Source organism: Dermacentor albipictus, chromosome 5 (assembly GCF_038994185.2).
Source record: "Dermacentor albipictus isolate Rhodes 1998 colony chromosome 5, USDA_Dalb.pri_finalv2, whole genome shotgun sequence".
Taxonomy (NCBI): domain Eukaryota; kingdom Metazoa; phylum Arthropoda; class Arachnida; order Ixodida; family Ixodidae; genus Dermacentor; species Dermacentor albipictus.
The window spans coordinates 29,388,424-29,407,612 of NC_091825.1; the positions used below are offsets into that span (position 1 = coordinate 29,388,424).

Sequence of the window (19,189 nt, forward strand, 5' to 3'; positions counted from 1 at the left end):
GCTTTAGTGTCCCCTTAATGATACGTCTGTGCACCCTCCGTCTCCTGTCAGTAAAAGCACCAATACACCTATTTATTGTACTAGCAGGCCATCAGAGCTACTTTGGACATGGCTGGGGCAATGTGAGCTGTTATTTCAACTACCTTGCAAGGATGTAGCTATTATTCTAGAAATATTAAACACTTAAAAAACATGAACACTATAAACTTTGGCTTGATAAACAAAACGTTACTTTCTTACAGCTAGGGCCGCACTTTTCACCCCAGAACATGGGCCTTAAATCTCCACACAAACAGCTTTGAATGGCTGCCAGTAGTTATTACATGTGTCGGTATTTGTAGTATGACAGGAGACAGCAGGTGCGTGCATGTGTAATTAAGGAACACGCATGTCCTGTGACAACAGCCTCTTTTCATTTTTGACATGCTTCACCGCGTAACACAGCTGTATTACGGAAAATCTGACTTTAGGAAACCGACTTCCACAACATTTTTGGACCCTTGCCCAAAGTCAACCGAATTTCTTATGCAGAAAACAATTCCCAGAATTTTTTACCATATTTTAGTATTTTATGTCTGCAATGGTAGTACTTTTTGGATTTAAAGTTGAAGAGTCTGTAATACAAATGGTTTGTTTGTGTGTAAAATGTCTATCGGGGTATCTTAAGCACATGTGTAAGCACATGTGGTGCGCACGTCTGTAATTAAGGAACACACATGTCCTGTGACTACAGCTGTATTACGGAAAAACTGACTTTAGGAAACCAAATTATGCAACATTTTTAGACCCTTGCCCAAAGCCAACCAAATTTCTTGCGCGGAAAACAATTCTCAGAATTACTATATTTCAGTGTTTTCTGTCTGCAATGGCAATACTTTGTGCATATAAAGTTGAAGAGTCTGTAATACAAATGGTTTGTTTGTGCATAAATTGTCTATTAAGCGCCAAGTAGAACACAAAAGCAAGATGACATACAACACAGAAAAGCTTAAATTTGGCCTGACAGCACAAGATAGCACGAATTTTAGTTCTTGTGTAAATGTCTTTTGACCATAAGTTGAAAAACCCTGTTCACTTAATGTTGAAAATAAAAGCTATAAGGAAAAGTACACAAATTCTTAAGGAATGAAAATGCACAAGGTAGGCTCATCAGAAAGTATAAGCTTTGCCTTTTAGTGAGAGTTTCTTGCAAATTTAAATGTGGTTTGTAATGAGAGCTAATTTTGAATGCTGATAATTGTAAAAATTCTATCACATTGAAGTCGTTTAATAAGGATCTAGCTTCGCTTTTTCCTCCAAGTTTGGCGTCGGCATCTAACCAAGTAGACGTAGCAGGATACAGCTGTACAATGGACAGGGAAAACGTGAATATTTACAGGACAAAAGACTCCTGCCAGATAGACTTAGCGGAAGGGCTCTGCACTTGTGTGATGGGTGTATTTATTAGCTCATGCAATTCAGAGATGCTCAAACAGTAAACATGTTTAGTACCTCGTAGCGGCATGACTGTCACCTCTAACGCAGGCGAAAAAGATGAGCTCATATGCAGGTAGTGCGAGAATAGATCACGCTAGCGCACTTGACCAAAGCGGCCGCGGTGTCAGCCTGCCCCGAGATCCCGTGGCACCATGGCTGGCTTAAACAAACAGTGGCTACGGCAGCTACTTCTTCGCTCTGCCTCCCTCAAAGTGATGACACAGCTGACCGAGCCCAGCCTTCCCACAACTTGGTGACCAGGACGACTGAGCCCTGCCATGCCAGCATCAGCGCACCGACTTTACCAAGGCGAGTAGTGACGTGGCCTCGCACGGTTTGGCAGAAGTCTTGCGATTGTAGGGGGCATGGGAATTCTACAGACATGCTGGACATCTGGTTCATCCCGCTAAACAACCATTTCCTTCTTAACAAGGTTCCAGGCTCCGGCTCTCAGCCCCTGCTCTGACTTGTACAAGGACTCGTGGGCAGCCGTCCTTGCTCACTATGTCACCTCGAGCACTCACTCTCCTCCAGCTGGTGCTCCATCACAACAGCTCTCGCCATCTATCGTGTCATTCTGAATATGGTCGTCCCACATCACCTGCTTCCACCCGTGCCGGTCGTCAGCATGCGCCGACCCCAGCATCAAACCTCTACGTGGTCCATGAGCTTCCTCCCCCAGCTCAAAGGCAGCTGCTCGACGATTCTTTCCAAGAAATACACTGGGCTAAACGCAAGTGCCTTCGGCTACTTTACAGCTCGTCGCTGTTCTTCCTTAGACGTCTCCACAAGCGTCTCCGCTTTCCACTCGGGGCAACTCACTCATCGCCAATTCAGAGGCTCAGCCACCGACTCAACAAGGCGCAAATTTCACTCTCGCTGGCGCGGCGTTGCCACAAGCACAACCTTCGTGATGCATTGAGTGACCACTGCAACCCTGATGCTATAGACATTCGAGATTCCACTGAAAGCAGCAGCAGGCAAGCTTTCCGATGTTGTGCTCACATCTTTCGCAGATGCATGGCCTACCGAAATTTTGCAGGAGCAACTTTGCCATCTGGTTTCTTCAGCTCGAGAATCACTTCTAAGTCAACAACATGAGTGACCAACACTTGCGCTATCTCCACGCAAGTCCCAAGCTGCCAGATGGTCTACTTTTGGAGCTCCGACTTCTACAGGCCCGTGCATCTACGAGTGCCTGTGGCAGGTTGCGATTTCTCACTTTGGTATCATATGTGGCTGCGCTTCACTCACAACCTATGCTGCCGGTGCTGCCTGGTGTATATCTCTCAGATTGCGAGAACCCGACACTACCAATGACGACACCGTCTGCACACTTTACCTGGGGGCTTTACCATTGGACTTTATTTCAATTGCACTTCGCACTAGGAGATGGGCTCTGTAGCCGCGCGGCTATCACTTCCAACATAGGCAAAGAAGATGGGCTCACGCACAGGCAGAGCAAGAATAGAACATGCTAGTGCACGCGACCTGAACGGCTGCTCCCAAGATCCCGTGACACCATGGCTGGCTGGCTTGAATAAGCCTAGTTACCTCTTCATGCTGCCTCCCATAAATTGGTGACCAGGACGACCAAACCTAGCCTTCGCACAACTTCTTTGTACATACACCTCTGCTCACAGTGCTTCCGTCGCAAGTCTGAAAACATTGCCTTAGCCTGCAAGTCATTATTGCATTCATGTAATTAACAATGAGGACTTGTTAATTTGAATTCCAGCAAAAGGGTTAAACAACTACACAAGTCGGAAATCAAAATGGAGTGACTCCCATGCATTATGGGAACCAATGTTATGGTAACATTTTGCTGGTAACCCAACATTGTTATGATTAACGTGAAGTGTTGCTAGGCGGACCAACATGTTTGTGTAAAATGAACTATGTGTGTAACAAAAGCAAAAAGAGACTATGATTGTGTGACACTGACAGCATGATTTCTACTCCGGCCATTTGAAGTCAGCTTACAACATGCAGACTGTTGCGTTCTACATGTGTACTGGACGAGCATATGAAAGAGAAGCATGGATTGTCAAGTTATCAGTGATTATGTGTTATACAATCGTACGTACCTATGGCTATGTCATGTGATGTATGTTAAAACAATGATGGCTTCATAGGTTTCTCAGCCCAAAGCAGTTTTTTAAAAACCCATAAGGGATTTCTTCGAAAAAAAAAAGCTTCATAGCTGAAAAAAAAATTTCTCCAGGTCCTGGGATGGAACCCAGGACATTGTGCTAAAGTCAGGTTGATGAGAATTTTCCTTTTCGTGAACCCTCCTTGATTTTGCGGGCTTCCACAGAACTGATTTGCCATTAATCGGTCTTAGGAGCAGGCAAATGGTCGACGGCCCTAACTTTGACCGCCTAAATGCCTTGGGGTAGCATACAACAGTTTATTGGCTACTAGCCTGCTTCTAAGGTCACATGCAATTAAAATGAATTATATTAACTAACACATGCAGGATTGTTTTAATAACATATGCCTCCAAGAACTCATGCACTGCCCAAGATCATAACACGCAAAAAGCACAGTTCACATTAGTAGGCCTTGCAAAGCGTGCCAAGATGCACACCATGAAATTTATTTGAATTGTTTGAGTGCTTCCTATTATGGCCATTTAATGGGACACTAAAGGCAAATACTAAGTAGATGTTGCCTATTAAAGTAGCATTCCATAAACCTCACAGTGCTTCTTCCATGCCAAGAAGAGATAGTTTACGAGAAAATTGCATCTGAAGGGTTCGCATACCTAGAGAGCAATTCAATTCGCCTGCTCCTGAGGACAGAGTGGCGACGTTGTGCCACCACTGCCCTTCACTTCCATTGGTGAGTAAAACAGTACCCTACAGACGGTGCTACAGTTTTCTGTGCAAAATGCGTAAGCCCGGCCATGTAGCAACCGAGCCAAGACAGAACGTTGGACTCGCCGCTGCAACTGCTCTTGATCAAGTAGCACGGACTGTTCGGGAATCCCGCAACATCACATAAACATCGAATTCTCTGTAACTTGCAGTTTGGGCGAGTTTCGCGAGCCAGAAAATCCAGCTCAGCACTATGTGATAACGAAACTACTAAAACATGTAAGCGTGGGCGATGCTTTCAAGGGTAACCTCAATGGGTTCTTTTTTCTAAATATCAAATAGAACTAGACGAATAGCATTTTCTTTCATCTTATAATGCAATGCAGCAATCTTTTTATTACTAGTAGATAAGTCCTAGCGACAGAACTTTAATGAGGAGTGCCTTCATCATCGGGCTGGTACTTTAATGTGCTGGGGCAGCCTCTAATTGTGTATTGCAGTTACTTCCGTTCATCAATTACTGAAGCTCTGTTCGCAATAACAGTGATGCCTTCGACGTTTTCGAGCACTAATCTATTACTTTAGCTTGACTTAATAATTGCCTTTAGTGTCCCTTTAGACACTAGTCCCTCTGACCTGCATAGGACTTGCCACAGCAGAGAGGTATTGCGCTGATAACCCCCACAGCACAACACACAAAGTGCTTGGCATGGTTCTTTGTACATCCTTGTCTCTCAGTACTCGTGTTACAAAGACACAATTGGGCTAATCACTTCGGTGCGGGAGAAACCATTGGGGCATCATATCTACTAGTCAAGTTTTTCAATTTGTGGCTAATTCTGAGCACATATGGCACGAAGTCATATCTAGTGATATCTGTTCTTCTTATGTCTGATGGTGTGTCCTAGTGAGGAACGCTTCACCTTTTAAAGAACAGATTTGGTAACGGCATGTACAACCAATTGAGTAAGTGGGATTTCAAATGCCTGTTCATTTGATCAAATCACATCAACAGGCCACTTGCCCCAATTGGGCAAATGGCCAATAAACCATCATACCCTGTCTTAGGGCATCAAGGGGCAGCCGAAGTCTGAGCCCTTGAACAGTTGCCTGCTGATGTATTTTATGATGCCTGCAGTTAAGACGTCTGCTGCTGTGGCTGTGAGTGGTAGTGGCTTATGCCAAGGGGATGGGAGGGTGAGTGCCACAGTAGCTGAATTGGTAAGGCACTACATGCCTAATGAAGGTGGTGTGGATTCAGCTCCTACCTACAGCAAACTATCTTTTCGTCCACTTTCATTTCCCTTATCCATACTATCTATAAATTCCAAAAATGCATATTTAATTTACCCTATGCTTTCTCCGAGTTCATTACCTATTTTCATCATCTGGTCAAACAATTATGGCTCAGCTCGATAAAGGCTAATTCAGCTTGGAAGATAAGAACATCCGAGGAGGCCAAAGGAAGTGACTTGGTCGGCAATTGTGGATACTGTTCAGAATCAGCTTTAAAAACATAGAAGGTTTTCAGCTAAGCGCATAGCAAAGACAGTCAACTTGTCATAAAGGTGCTTAGAGTAACTACTTACTAGTGCACTAAACATGAAAGTTTTAGCTAAGTGTGCCCAAATTGCTGACAAGAAATGCGGAAACAAGGTTACTTGTCAATCTAGTATATGCTCCTGACAGAGCACCTTGGTGGCGAGCGTCGCAACACCCGTCACAGCAGAAGCGCAACTAGCGAACAGGTGGGGGAATTAGGTCATGCGTGCCATGGCCGAATCCATTTCCTGAAAGCTGAAGAGCAGCTCGACAAGGACTTGCTAATCAAATGTAAGCGGAACAGACGCCACTAGGCCTGAGGTGTAGAAATTGTACACCTCATGTACAAATATGCGCACAAATTTACCCACAGCTTCAAGAACATGCCTGCTAGATGCAATGTCCCATTTGTTCCTTTATACACCTGTCAAATTAGCCCAATTGTGTTCTCGTACCTAAAGACAAGGGTGTATGAAAAATCACGCCAACCATATTGAGCATTGTGCTGTGGGTTGGTCATAAGATATCTCTCAGCTGTGGCAAGTTCTACGTGGACCAAACGGCCCAATGCCTGAATGACTATTTGAGGGAGCATTCAAACAATTTAAATAAACCGGATGGTGCAGCACACATTGCAAGGCCTGCTCATATGAGCCGTGCTTTCGCACATTATGATCCTGTGCAGGAGTAGCAACAAAACATCGCATGAGCTCACGAAGGTATATTTTATCAGAGAGTGCACATGTTAGTAGCACTTCAATTGCCTTAATTCCCCAGAGGTGCACCTGTTTAATGGCTATTTGTAGCATTAAAAGACAAACTAGCACTGTCACAACATTCACCTCTTGCCTGTGCACAAAATTTGTACACTATGTTTCATCCTTTGAATCACTAAATCAGTTAGTAGTTCGCACTTTCATGTGTCCTTCCTCTGTAAATAGATTTTCGCACACAAAAACAATGTGCAGCAGACTTCACCAATTTGCCCAAGACGAAGTCCTAGTCAGACTCAAAAATCTCCTTCAGAGATTTTCTTACTGTGATGAGAATTTCTGTCACTGCATGGCACTCTGTTCGAACAAGGCCTTCGCTGATAAGATGGGAGAAAAAAAAGGTTACAGAGGCAAAAATTGTCACATTGGCACTAAGATATATTCCCTAATGCAATGCCTAAAAGATTTTTTTTTTTTTGTTGGACAAGAGGATCAGGGTAAGGCTCATGACTAATGAGCATTCTATTGCACAGATGAAGGGATTAACCAAACAAGCCCTGCGAAGTCAAGGAAGATTCATACAATGGAAACTTGGCATTTGCTTGAGAGTGGCATGTAGGGACCCGCAAACCCACACCGGTCATATTAGCATGCATCTCACATCTATAACCTAATGCAGGTTCCTGCAATGAACCTACATCATGTTTGTAAACAAGTTGCGAGGAACATTTGCGCAAACCTGGTACCTCGCATAGCGCCATCACAAGAAGCAATACTAAATAGCAGCTTAGCAAACTAGCTGGAAGAAATTTAAGAAAATTTCTTGGTCTTCAAGACAGCCAAGCTTTAGAACAAAATTGAGCCAAAGTAGAACTATGAGCGGCTGGGCCACGTTCTGCAATATTTGTCTTCATAGTTTACATTGGGGTTGCTCAACATGTTCCTTTAGAACTGTGGCGAGCAGGTGCTCAAGCAAGTCGCGATTCGCTAGCCGCCAAAATCCGATAAATAAACAGTATGAACATGCAAGACAAGAAACAGTACAGGTAAATGCGACATCGAGTGCCATATAAAAATTGCAACAGCTCACTTACTTAGGCAATATCTGCAACAGCAATCCTACGAAGGATGAAACTTTTTTTTTTTTTTTTTCGCGATCGATGCACAACACTAAGCGGCAACTGCAGCAACAAGCATTTGGAACGAGTTTAAACGTTTTTTACCATAAGAGCAAAAAGTTCTGCCAAACTGAGAGCCCACATATGCTCCATTCACATCAGTAAATTCAACAAACAAGAGCAACAGCACTGAAAAACGTAACAGGAGCTGCACAAGACCACACTACCAACCATAAACGCGCTCCAAGGCATAAAGAAACGAGCTGCTCCAGCGTTGCGCCCAAGTGTGGCTCGAGATCGCAAGCTCGAACACCATCCGGTTCTTCCAGCGCAACTAACTAGAACAACATTCTATCACACAACACAGTAAGAAGCCGTAAAATTCTGTTTTAGCTAAGCTGAAAAGCTGAAGCAGCTCCAGCAGCGCGCGCAAAACTATAAACCGGAACACGCCATACTTGTTTAAAAACGTCATCATAACTGTGACGTCACTTCCGTGCGTGGCAGCAGCGTTTTAGTATGGCATTTCGCTCCTACCACGTGCGTGTCAGCAGTTTACGCCAAAAATAAAAGGCAAAATAAAAATCTGAGCATGGTGGCAACTGCCATCGCCCCGTTTCAAAGGGGACGCTCCTACCTTCCATCCATCCATCCAACACCAGAGTATGACGTCTATTGGCGGCGAGCATAGAGTTTCCTAGGAAACTCTATGGTGGCTGGATGGATGGATGGATGGATGGATGTTATGAGCGCCCCTTTGGAACGGGGCGGTGGCTTGCGCCACCAAGCTCTTGCTACTATGCTCTCTAATATCCTACCTAGGTTAACCAACGAAAAAAAAAAACACTATGAACTACCACATCCAAATTTTCTGATACCCTATTGTGAACTGTGCTTTTGTACGTCTCCGTCCTTTGTCGTTTCCCTACTTTTCTTCCACCAATCCTCCAATCGCCTCTTACTGATGTCTATTGCGGACCTGTTTGCTTTACCACTGCTCCCGCTGAACCCTAGGGCTTCAAGGAGGCCAGTGGTGCCTAAATCGACCGCTGGATAGATGTCTTCACATTCTAATAAAATATGCTCCGTCGTTTCCCTAGCTTTACCGCAGCAAGCACATGCTTCTTCTTCCTTCTTATATCTCGCTTTATACGTGCGTGTTCTAAGGCATCCCGATCTCGCTTCGAAAAGTAATGAGCTTCCCTTTGAGTTATCATAAATGGTTTCTTTCCTAATTTCGTTTTTTCCCCTTAAGTAGTTACTCATGGCAGGTTTCTTTTCCATTGCCGCCACCCATGAGATTAATTCAGCCTCTCTGACTTTCCGCTTGACCTTCTTTGTTGCTGTGTTGCCCACCCCACAGGCCGCATACTTGCTGGTAAGCTTCCTAGTTCTTTTCCTCCACTGTGAATCAATGTTTTGCCTGTACAGATACCTGAACACTCTCCCAGCCCATTTACTTTCCTCCATATTCCTCAGCCGTTCTTCATACTCAATTTTACTGCGAGCTTCCCTCACTTCAAAACTAGTCCAGCCCATATCCCCTTGCACAGCTTCATTTGTAGTCTTCCCGTGAGCGCCCAATGCGAGGCGACCCACTGACCTTTGGTTCCCGTCGAGTCCTGATTGTACCCCTGATTTAAAGCAAACAACCGCATTTGCAAAAGTAAGTCCTGGAACCATTACCCCTTTCCACACCCCTCGGAGGACCTCGTACCTATTGTATCCCCATAGCGCTCTGTGCTTCATTATGGCTGCATTTCTCTTCCCCTTGACTGTTATGGTTTTTTCCTGTGTTTCCATATATCCGTTGCCTTCGTTTATCCATATACCAAGGTATTTATATTCTGTTACCCGAGGTATTTCTTGGCCCTGTATCTCCACTGTCTGTTCACTGTTTTCATTGAATACAATAACACCTGATTTTCTAACACTAAATTTCAAACCTAAATTGTTGCCTTCCTGTCCACAGATATTAGCCAGACGTTGCAAATCACTTTGCTTGTTTGCGAGCAACACAATGTCGTCCGCATAAAATAAACCTGGGAGTTGCTGCTCTATTACTGTACCTGCCTGTTTGTATGAGAGATTAAACCCGATATTACTTCCTTCTAGCGCCCTCTCCATCCTCACCATGTACATCATAAACAGCAGCGGGGATAAAGGGCACCCCTGCCTCAGTCCCTTGTTGATATGAACTTTCTCCGCGCTCCTCATCCCTTCCCATTCAACGCAAACAGTATTTTCTAGGTAAATCTCTCTCAAAAGCTGTATACAATCGTTACCTAAGCCTTCCCCTTCCAGAATATCCCACAAAATGCTGCGGTCTACGTTGTCGTATGCTCCTGTAATGTCCAAAAAGGCCACATACAACGGTCTGCTTTCTGCTTTGGATATTTCAATACACTGAGTAAGAACAAACAAGTTATCATCCAAACGCCTACCTATTCTAAAGCCATTCTGAAGCTCTCCCAAAATGTCATTATTTTCTGCCCATGCTTGAAGCTTTAATTTGATTGCCTGCATTGCTAGCCTGTATATTACCGATGTAATGGTCAACGGGCTATACGAGTGAATTCTGTCTTTCTCCCCCTTACCTTTATAAATTAAATTCATTCTACTTTGTCGCCAACTGTCTGGTATTCGTCTATCTTTTAAAGTTTTTTCAACTGCTTTCACGAGAGCTTCCTTACTTTTTGGTCCCAGTTCATTTATCAGCCTAACGGGAACCTCGTCTAGCCCTGTGGCTGTGCGCTTAGGAATTTTCTCTTCCGCTTTCTTCCAGTTTAAATTTGTAAGCACTAGCTCCTTTCCCCCTTGGGTCTCTTTCATGCTCTTTTTTTCTTCAAATACAACCTCGTCCTTGCCTTGGAAAGATTCGGCTGTTACTTTTTGGATGTAATTTATTGCTGCTTCTCCTTCCAGTCTGTTTTCATCTTCGTCTAGGATATGTTGTTGTATTGTTGTTGATTTCCTGCCTAATAATTTTATGTGATTCCAAAATATTCTAGGTGCGGCCTTCTTTTTCTCACGTATTTCTGACAACCAACTTTCACTTTCACCTTTTAATTTTGCTTGCACCAGTATTTGAACCATAGACTTTTTCTCCCGGTATATTTCCCATTTACCGGTTACTTCATCCTGTGGCAACTGCGCCTTCTTTGCCTGCCTGTGCTCTCGAGATGCTTTCTGTCTTTCGGCGATCGCTTCTCGTATCGTAGATGGCGAGGCTTTACGGAGTCGCCATCTGTCGGAAGCGCCTGCCATGGGTAGTATGAGGGATTACGCGGCGCGCTCCTCATAGGTGTGGTTTACGGCCCTTAATAAAAACATCGCGCGGCAGCCCTCCTGGACATTTATGTAGTCTTTCTCAAAAGGAGGGAACTTTATTACTGTCGAAATAATAATCTTGGGCAGACTGAAAGCACAGAATCGTTTACAGACGCTATATCTTTACCGAATACGTACAGTGAAAGCCGGCCACTGCGCGCGGTCGCCGAGATGGAGTCTCCCGAACCGGCTTCTTGCCTGAAAGGTCGGGAAACGCTGAGCGCAAGCTATGTGAAACGTGCTCTTACAGTGGGCGGTCTGTATAACCAAATAACGCATAACAGAACGAAGCCCCAATGCATGCAACGATCACACGGGTTTGCGGCGACCGACTGCGCGTCTGCATGCACGTGCGCGCACAATGTTTAGATTTCACCGAGAGCGCTTTCGCACCGTGCTGCGAGCTTTAGGCCGCAGCACGAGGATTTAACAGTCCATAAGTAACCATTGTTGCATGGACGTTATCAGAGCTGTTCAAACACAATTTCATTTTAACAAGGGACTCCGACGCCTACGGCGACTGTGATGTGCCCTCGCACCTAATCAACAGATTTTTTTCTTCTAAATTCTTGGACGTTTCAATATTATTTCTAAAGTTGCGTCGCACTGTATGCTGTCAGCGGGCGATTTCGCACTGCTTTTTCGCAATCCAGTGCCTTAATTCATAACACAAAGATGACCATTTGCCATGCCTTCATTCAATGTACTTCTTACCACTCCCTTGTCATTCCAGTGAACTTGCCAGAGTCTAGCATCAACAAGTTCACAGACCAAACCGTCGTGACATTAGCCGTGCAGGGAGCGCGGGCAAACCTCTCAGTGCGCGTTTTCTGCTACTCACCGAATATCGTAGTCCCGGCGCCGTAAGAAATATTCCTCGCATCTGTGCTTGCTGCATACCCGAGTTGTAGCCGATGTTTGTTTGCCGTTTCTAAGTTTCGCGAGCCATGCTTCACAGAGGTTCTTGTCCTGCGGCTCCGTTGCGTACGTCCGGCACTGCGGCACCGAGCAGCAGTAGCCTACCATGCTGCACGCCTCCAAAGACAGCCACTACCTATTATGGTGATTTCAAATGTTGTCAAGCAGTCACCCAAGGCGTGAAAGCTTCACCACTTAATCAGAACCGCAGCGCAGGTAGGACTTTAAACTTTCGTTTTCAGCTCGCTTCGACGCTTCCGAAGCAGACGACGCGGCTGCCGTGTCCATGTGATCCCTCATGCCACGTCACGCCGACGGTGGCGGCAACTTTTCTAGTGGTGGTGCTCGCCCCCAATATTCAACAATTAAAACGGTTGCACCCTCTGGGGTGCGTGTTTGTCCCACAACGATAATCGTCATCTGCCTTGCTTGAGTTTCCTTTCTTGAAAACTCGGTGTTCGCTACTTTCCTGTCGAGAATGCTGCGTTACACTGATAACGCGCAGGTCGTTCGTGACTGGGAACTACCGGGCTCGCAGCGTCAAAGAAAGGAAACGCGGGCAAGACAGATGACGATTGTCGTTGTGGGACAAGATACGCCCCAAAAGGTGTTAACTTTTCTAAGAGTGAAGGAGCAGAAGCCCCCAGATTTTCTCTCTCGCGCCCACTCTTACTCGCGCCTGCGCACAAACGAGTGGAGATCCCTCAAATGAACGTCTCGTTCAGCTGTGGCCCTTCTCCGCCGCTACTGTGACTCAATAGCGGGCACCGGCCTATCGCTTGTGCTGCCCATATGAAGCAGACTAGTGCTGCAGTACTTTCAGCCAAATAAATACTTTGTGTAAAGCTTCGAGTGAGTATTTACTGCGCCTTTATTGATTTGCAGAAGTTCTTGACCCGTTCTTTTGGGTGATATCAAATTCTAGCTATCTCGAACTGTTTCGCGATCACTGCAGTGTTCAATATATCTAGGTTCGACTGTAGACGTGGTATTCAATAAGTAATTCAATATAGTACGAAACTGTAGTATTTCTGAAAAAGAATAGCCCCGAGAGTATCTCTTGGTTTATTCAAACTTCGTCTCCTGGGAGTTTCAATTGCCAGATTCTAGTGTATTTAAACAGACAGCTACTTTGCCATCGTTTGTGCAGTAACGCAACAACAGTGACATGAAAAGGATGCCTAAATGTTGTTAAGTCACTATATTGCCATTTAATGTTTGGCAGATGAAGAATTTGCACACATTCCGTTTGCTCAAAGTTTCTTTACATTTTATTTAAATAGCAAAAATGCAGAAGTTTCCTGAACAAATTCAGTGGCATGCAGCTTTCAAACGATAATCTATAGTATTCTGAACATTCCAGCAGAAAAATTCATGGAAATGCCAACACTGATGCTTACAAACGAAGACTAAGCAAGGCAAAAAATGTACAGTGCTGTAGCAATTGGAAGCCATGCTGCCAGCACCAAGTAAGAATGGTATTACATGGTTTCGATCCAGATGGAATACAGTAATTATTTTACGACTTGAAGTAACGAAAATTTGTGACAAGTGCATCTTCGAAGTCTCCACAATAACCACTTATGGCATCTTTAAAAAGCACTCCTCAAAACAAGCAAATAAATAGCAACCAACAGCACAAATGTTTAAGGCAAAAGACATTCAAATGCACAAGTGAAATCAAACTGGCCACAAGAATTCAACGTATGCACTGTATGCACGTTAGCACGGCAACTATCCCCAATACTGCAAAATGAGTTGGTGTTCTTGGGTATGAATGCTTCATGCGTCGCGCAGCAGTGTCAAGTTGAGCACGTTTTGATAGTTGCTTTTTTTTTCACATTTGTAGTGGCAATCTATACAACTGCGTTGCTTAGCTCAATGAAATTTTGTAGGAAGTTGGCGCTGATGCATGCTGGTCTGCCTTTTTTGCACTTCAATGCCACGTGCAGTCCCTAAAATGAAGTGGTAACCGCGCCATCTTCTGCACAATTTTCATCCGGTCGATAACTTACAGGCCTAGTTCGCCCTGTGGCTAATTATGTGCCCCACAGAGATGCATAATGTGGAGTGCATAATTAGCCACGCGGTGAACTAGGCCAGGAAGTTTTAATCCAGTCCACATTAAAAATTTTCCACGATAAAACAAAGGTAAAAAATTCTTCACAAAGGGGCAGCAGCCCCAGTGCCATTGGAGGGCAGATCTAAGCTTCTACAAATGACACAAGTTGTTCGCCGACACATTTGTTGGAAATCGCCAACGTGGCCCGACAACCAAAATGGAACACAAACTGCCGGCTGTTGTGCCCAAAGAAGAGGCTAGTATGGTGTGCCACTTTGCAACCCACTTTCAGGGTATTGTGCAGTGTCACAGCAAAAGGTTTTATGTTATTGTCAGTATAACATGTATACCATGTTAAAACACACACTTCGAGGAATTTTTACATTGTACATGACAAGTCGCTGTTCATGCCCTCATGAAATGCAAAAGCCTAGATATCTTGCAGCCCGTGAGACAGCAGCAATTTGAATGCTTGCATGCCTATAAAACGCGGGCAAAAGGAAAGCAAAGACAAACTGTACACAATAGTTCTGTAATAGCAAGACACCATGAACGGCTAACCAGGGTATTATCCATTACTGCAATATATCTACTCCTCACGCAGCCATCATTTATAGACAGTTTCCCCATGGTCTTGAGCTACAAGTTAACGGTAAATTGCGTGCGGCCAAGCTGCTCAGCAATGTCACACGCTAGGTGGCAGGCAATGTATTCCTTTCCATGCTGAACACACAAATCTCATATGAACGAAGCTATTAAATGCAAAGTGCACACACCCCATTTCTAGCGCCATATCTCTGAATCATGGCAGTGCACATCACATTTTTTTTTTATAGTATGTGCAAATTATTGCACTGTCATTAAAAACCAGTATGCAATCATTAAAATTCATGATGCAGAGCATCAAGTTATAAAAGTTAGAAAGGCCGTTAAAATTCATGATGCAGAGCATGAAGTTACAAAATTTAAAAGCAAGTAATGAAGGTTGGGGCAGCAGAAATTTGCTCATGTTTATCTTGACCGCCTTGTTGGTTCTTTCTTTTTACAAGTTTTTCCTTGCAGTCCCGATGTGACACTGGTTTACCTGTAAGCAGAAAAAAAGTGCATTAATTCTTTTGTCATGCAAAATGTATCTTTATTAGATGAGCACAATTTTTACAGATGCCAATCACAAACTCCTACAAAATACAATGCTATGACAAACAGTTGCAGAAAGCAAAAGGAGCATCTCACAGAAGATGTCTAGCAAACTTGTATTTGAAAATTCCCAGACTTTCCAACAACTCTCACAGTAAAAATTCCAGGACTAAAAAAAAAAAGGAATGCAACTGTTTTTTAACACAATTTTTTGATGTCCAATAAATTGGGCAATCCAGAAGAAACAAAACTTTGGGGGAAAATTTAGCTTACACTTGCAACTTCCAGCAAGATATATCCAAGTAGAACAGAATTCTAGTAATTAGACACTGGTTAATTTTTTTCGTCCATTCGATCCCGAACGATGGTCCAGGCTGCCCACCAATACAATTCCATGGGCCCAAGATCATCTTGATCCTGAAATTGGCCTTCGCTAGATAATTCCGACTTCGCTGGTGATTACACACGCACTTAGCCTCAATGATATTCCCAGTGGTGACTCAATTAGTGGCAGCATCTGTCTTGGCGTTACTTAAGGTACAGTCAATGCATCAATCCACCTCTTTCATGTTCCTCTGCTGTCCTCTGACGCACGCTGCTGGAAATGTTTTGGAAGGGTGCTGGGGATTTCGCAGGTTGATTTGTGTACCTGCACCCATGTTGAGTGTTTGTCGGTTGCACGTTTCATGGATCGCGATTAATTATTGATGGTTTCTCTGGGGCAGCATGTCGTTCACCTGTTCAGGCGCACCGTTCAGGTGCGCTGTTGTGGTAACAGCGCGGTCAATAAAGGCAAGCCGAGTTCCGTCTGCCGACGCGCTGCATTGGAGTTCGTTGTCGCTGATGTCTGTGATTCCACATCGCTTTTTGTATTCCTTTTAGACATTCACTAAACATTTTGCATATTGAAGAAGCCTTTGAGCACAGCCTTCCTCATTGGATTTGCCAAAGTGGTGCATTTGTTTACATCTACATATACAGCTTCATATCGCTGCTATAGCTTCGAATATTGTAAAAACAGCAAATCACTGATGTGAAATAATCTGAAAACGTAGAAAAACATACATATCTGCACATATGAGCCGCGTTGTTCTTCCCCAAGACGAGTCAATACGAGCGCCCGAGCCACTTGAACAACTGTGATCCAGACACAAATATATTACGGGCTGTTACTACTGATTCTCGCTTTTCTTTAACTTCATCATACTTACAGTTTTTGCGTGTCATAAAGTATTATTAGAGAAAACTGTGCTCGGCACAAGCCCCCACTTATAGGCCATGTAGTTCTCTCACGATAACGCAGATGCCATCGCTGACACCGTTGGTTACCGAGCGAGTTTATGCTGCTGTACCGAATGCACTCTCTCTCCTTTCCTGTTTGACACAGAGGTAAACAGTGCTTCTGTTGAATTAAGAGATGTGTCAGCACACCAAGACACACAGAAACACCATCTACGGGAATGTGACCAGCAGCGCTCAGGAATGGGGACCAAAGCACAAGATTTGGCACAGCACTGTTTTGCTGCTTGCTGCTTATTGTGTACATGCCGTGCGAAGTGAAGAGTAGTTATAAAATCGCTATAGAGCCACAACTGAACAATAAGAGTGGTTTGCTTCGTCCTGAATGCTTATTGTTAAAGTTCAGGTCCATCGGCAGCGGATGCACGAACTCTACGAGGTCAGGCCTAACCCAACCTTCGCTAAACAGGATCAACATTGGCTCAAACTTCACGTGCACGGCTTGAGAGGACTGAAGCTCGTGCATTTCAACTTCGAAGGCATGTCGACCCATTTTGAATGCGAATAATTTTATTTACAAGTGAATGAGCTGCAGCTATCGTGCTGTCGGTTCGATGGCTGTCGCGCAGGGGTCGGTCTAGCGATCAGTCGGCACGCCGATTCTGTCGGTCCCTTCGTCGACAATAAAGCCCATCGTGCTAAATAACAACTCGCAATGTTGGTTGCGTCGTTGTCGGCATATTATGATCAAATGGTCTCAGTGACAAAGTGCTGAATGATCAGCGTCAGCGTTTTGTCAGTCTCGTATCGACCAAGTGTTACCATGCCTTAAACAATTACGTAAAGTCAGGCACGCGCTGCTACCACCAGCAAGAGTGAGCCGACGGTGCAAGAAGACTGCATCAGCAGCATGTTTTTGAAGTGTCACCCAAGTGCAAATTTGACAGCCGTTAATGCAAGGCGGCAACTACGTCGTTCACGGCGCAGTTCAGACAAAGCCCTGGCCCTTTTCTGTTTCAAAGTGGAGTTGCAGTCTTACGCTACGCACTTTTTCGGCACCGCACCGGTGTCAAGCTACCAGTAGAGTTTGAACACGGTACATGGCACAAGTGTTTGCTGCAGTGAGCATCCGTGCCCCTTTCTTTTTTTTTTCGGACTTTCCCCCGATATCTGCCCGCGCGGCCACACGCGCAAGAACCGCATTCCTTCCAGGATGTTTTGCGACTAGTCTGCTAGGGCAGGGTGCATGCGCCGTCGTGCCATGAAAAAGGCTGATTGCATGTCATCAAAAATGCCTATTGAGAGAGGAAGACGACGACGTTTCCACGCAGACGTGGTTTCCTTGTGTTCCTTGGAAATTGCTCGGCAGCAAAGAAAATCTCGCCCTTATCCGGATACGAAGCTCATCGGAAGCCTATGGGGACCTGTGGACTCTGGTGAGGACTCTTCTTTGCCTTGTCCTACTGATCCTGCTCGTCTGATAGACTCAAAACAAGCACGGCTGGCGCTTAGGCTTAGTGCGGCCGAGCCGCCGCGCTCGCCCGACGAAGAAGAAGTGTTTGTGCCAGATGTGAGCTCCTCATCTGTACCTTCCACCGGACTGCTGCGCGTGACAACATCCATGCCAACCATGCAGCCGAAGTGTGCATACGATAGCTCGAATACCCAAGATGAAACACCGAAGGACAGTCCTCTTCGTGATGTGAATGTGAACCTATCCGCAGTCGTGCCGACGGACACTGGTGACCCTATAGACGTGCAGCCCTCTGGCGGTTCGACGAATGCAGCCAAGCGAGGTCCTCCTATCAACGTGCTTCAACAAGACGCCATCGCATCGGAGCAACCGGCAAAAAAGGTAAGGGCCACCCCAGACTATTCCTCCACGGCCTCCCCTACGCCCGCTCCCTCTCAGTCTTACCCAACGCCCACCCCTTCTCAATCATATCGAGTTCACATACGGCCCCTTTCATGCTACGACATAACTTCAGTAGCCACAAAATATGTCCAAAGGGTCATCGACCAATCTCTTGAAACCACCGGATACAAAGGGTTCGCAGCATATAAATCTACCAACTCGATCACTGTGCACTTGGCATCTCTCAGTGATGTGCAGAAAATGTGCACTTTAACATCTATCCCGCTGTCAGAAGATCAACACCTGCCTGTGCAGTGCTACTTTGCATCGGGCCCTAATATACAGAGGTGTGTTGTCTATGGCATTGACCCAGAAGACACCCCTGAGATAATATGTCGTGAATTGACCTCCACGACACACAGGGTGCTCGCAGCTAGATTCATGGGCAAAAGCCGTACATGCTTAGTGACGGTACAGGGCCCTCAATGTATCCCAGAACGGTTTTATTACTATGGTTGCATATTGCGACCTAAACCATACCTCCCTCGAGCAATATTCTGCTACCGCTGCTTTCAACGTGGACACATGCAGGCATTTTGCCCACAGCGTACTATTGATCCAGAAAAGCTCACACCAGAAGGCCAACCACGATATCGATGTGGCTTATGTAAATCTGATGAGCACGATTTGACAAGCACAAATTGTCCGACTAAACAGAAGGCCACAATCCGGATACGAAAGGCTTTACCAAAAACGACTATAGTAACAACACACAATCGTTATGAGGTTCTCGCAGAAGAGCCAGAGATGCTCCTGGCAGAAGAAGAAAAAGCCCCAGAAACACAACTGTATTCTTCTGTTCTTAAACGTGGCAAGCAGTCGCAGACAAAGAAACAGAAATTACCGGAACCTCTGCATCAGTCAGATGATGACCATGATGACATTGACGCTCGGATAGACGCACTGGCCAGAGAGATTGA

General features: G+C 45.0%; 1 protein-coding gene across 4 annotated transcripts in view; it reads right to left on the minus strand.

Annotated features, from left to right (window-relative positions):
* Positions 1 to 13,989: 13,989 nt before the first annotated feature.
* LOC135913831 (kinesin-like protein KIFC1) overlaps positions 13,990 to 19,189 on the minus strand; it is a 122,017-nt gene continuing 116,817 nt past the window's right edge. For all 4 annotated transcript variants that reach the window (XM_065446521.1, XM_065446523.1, XM_065446522.1 and 1 more), the window contains one exon: positions 13,990 to 15,062. In XM_065446521.1, the coding sequence (XP_065302593.1) occupies positions 15,021 to 15,062 (42 nt within the window). In that variant the 3' untranslated portion in view covers positions 13,990 to 15,020. The remainder of the gene's footprint in view (positions 15,063 to 19,189) is intronic.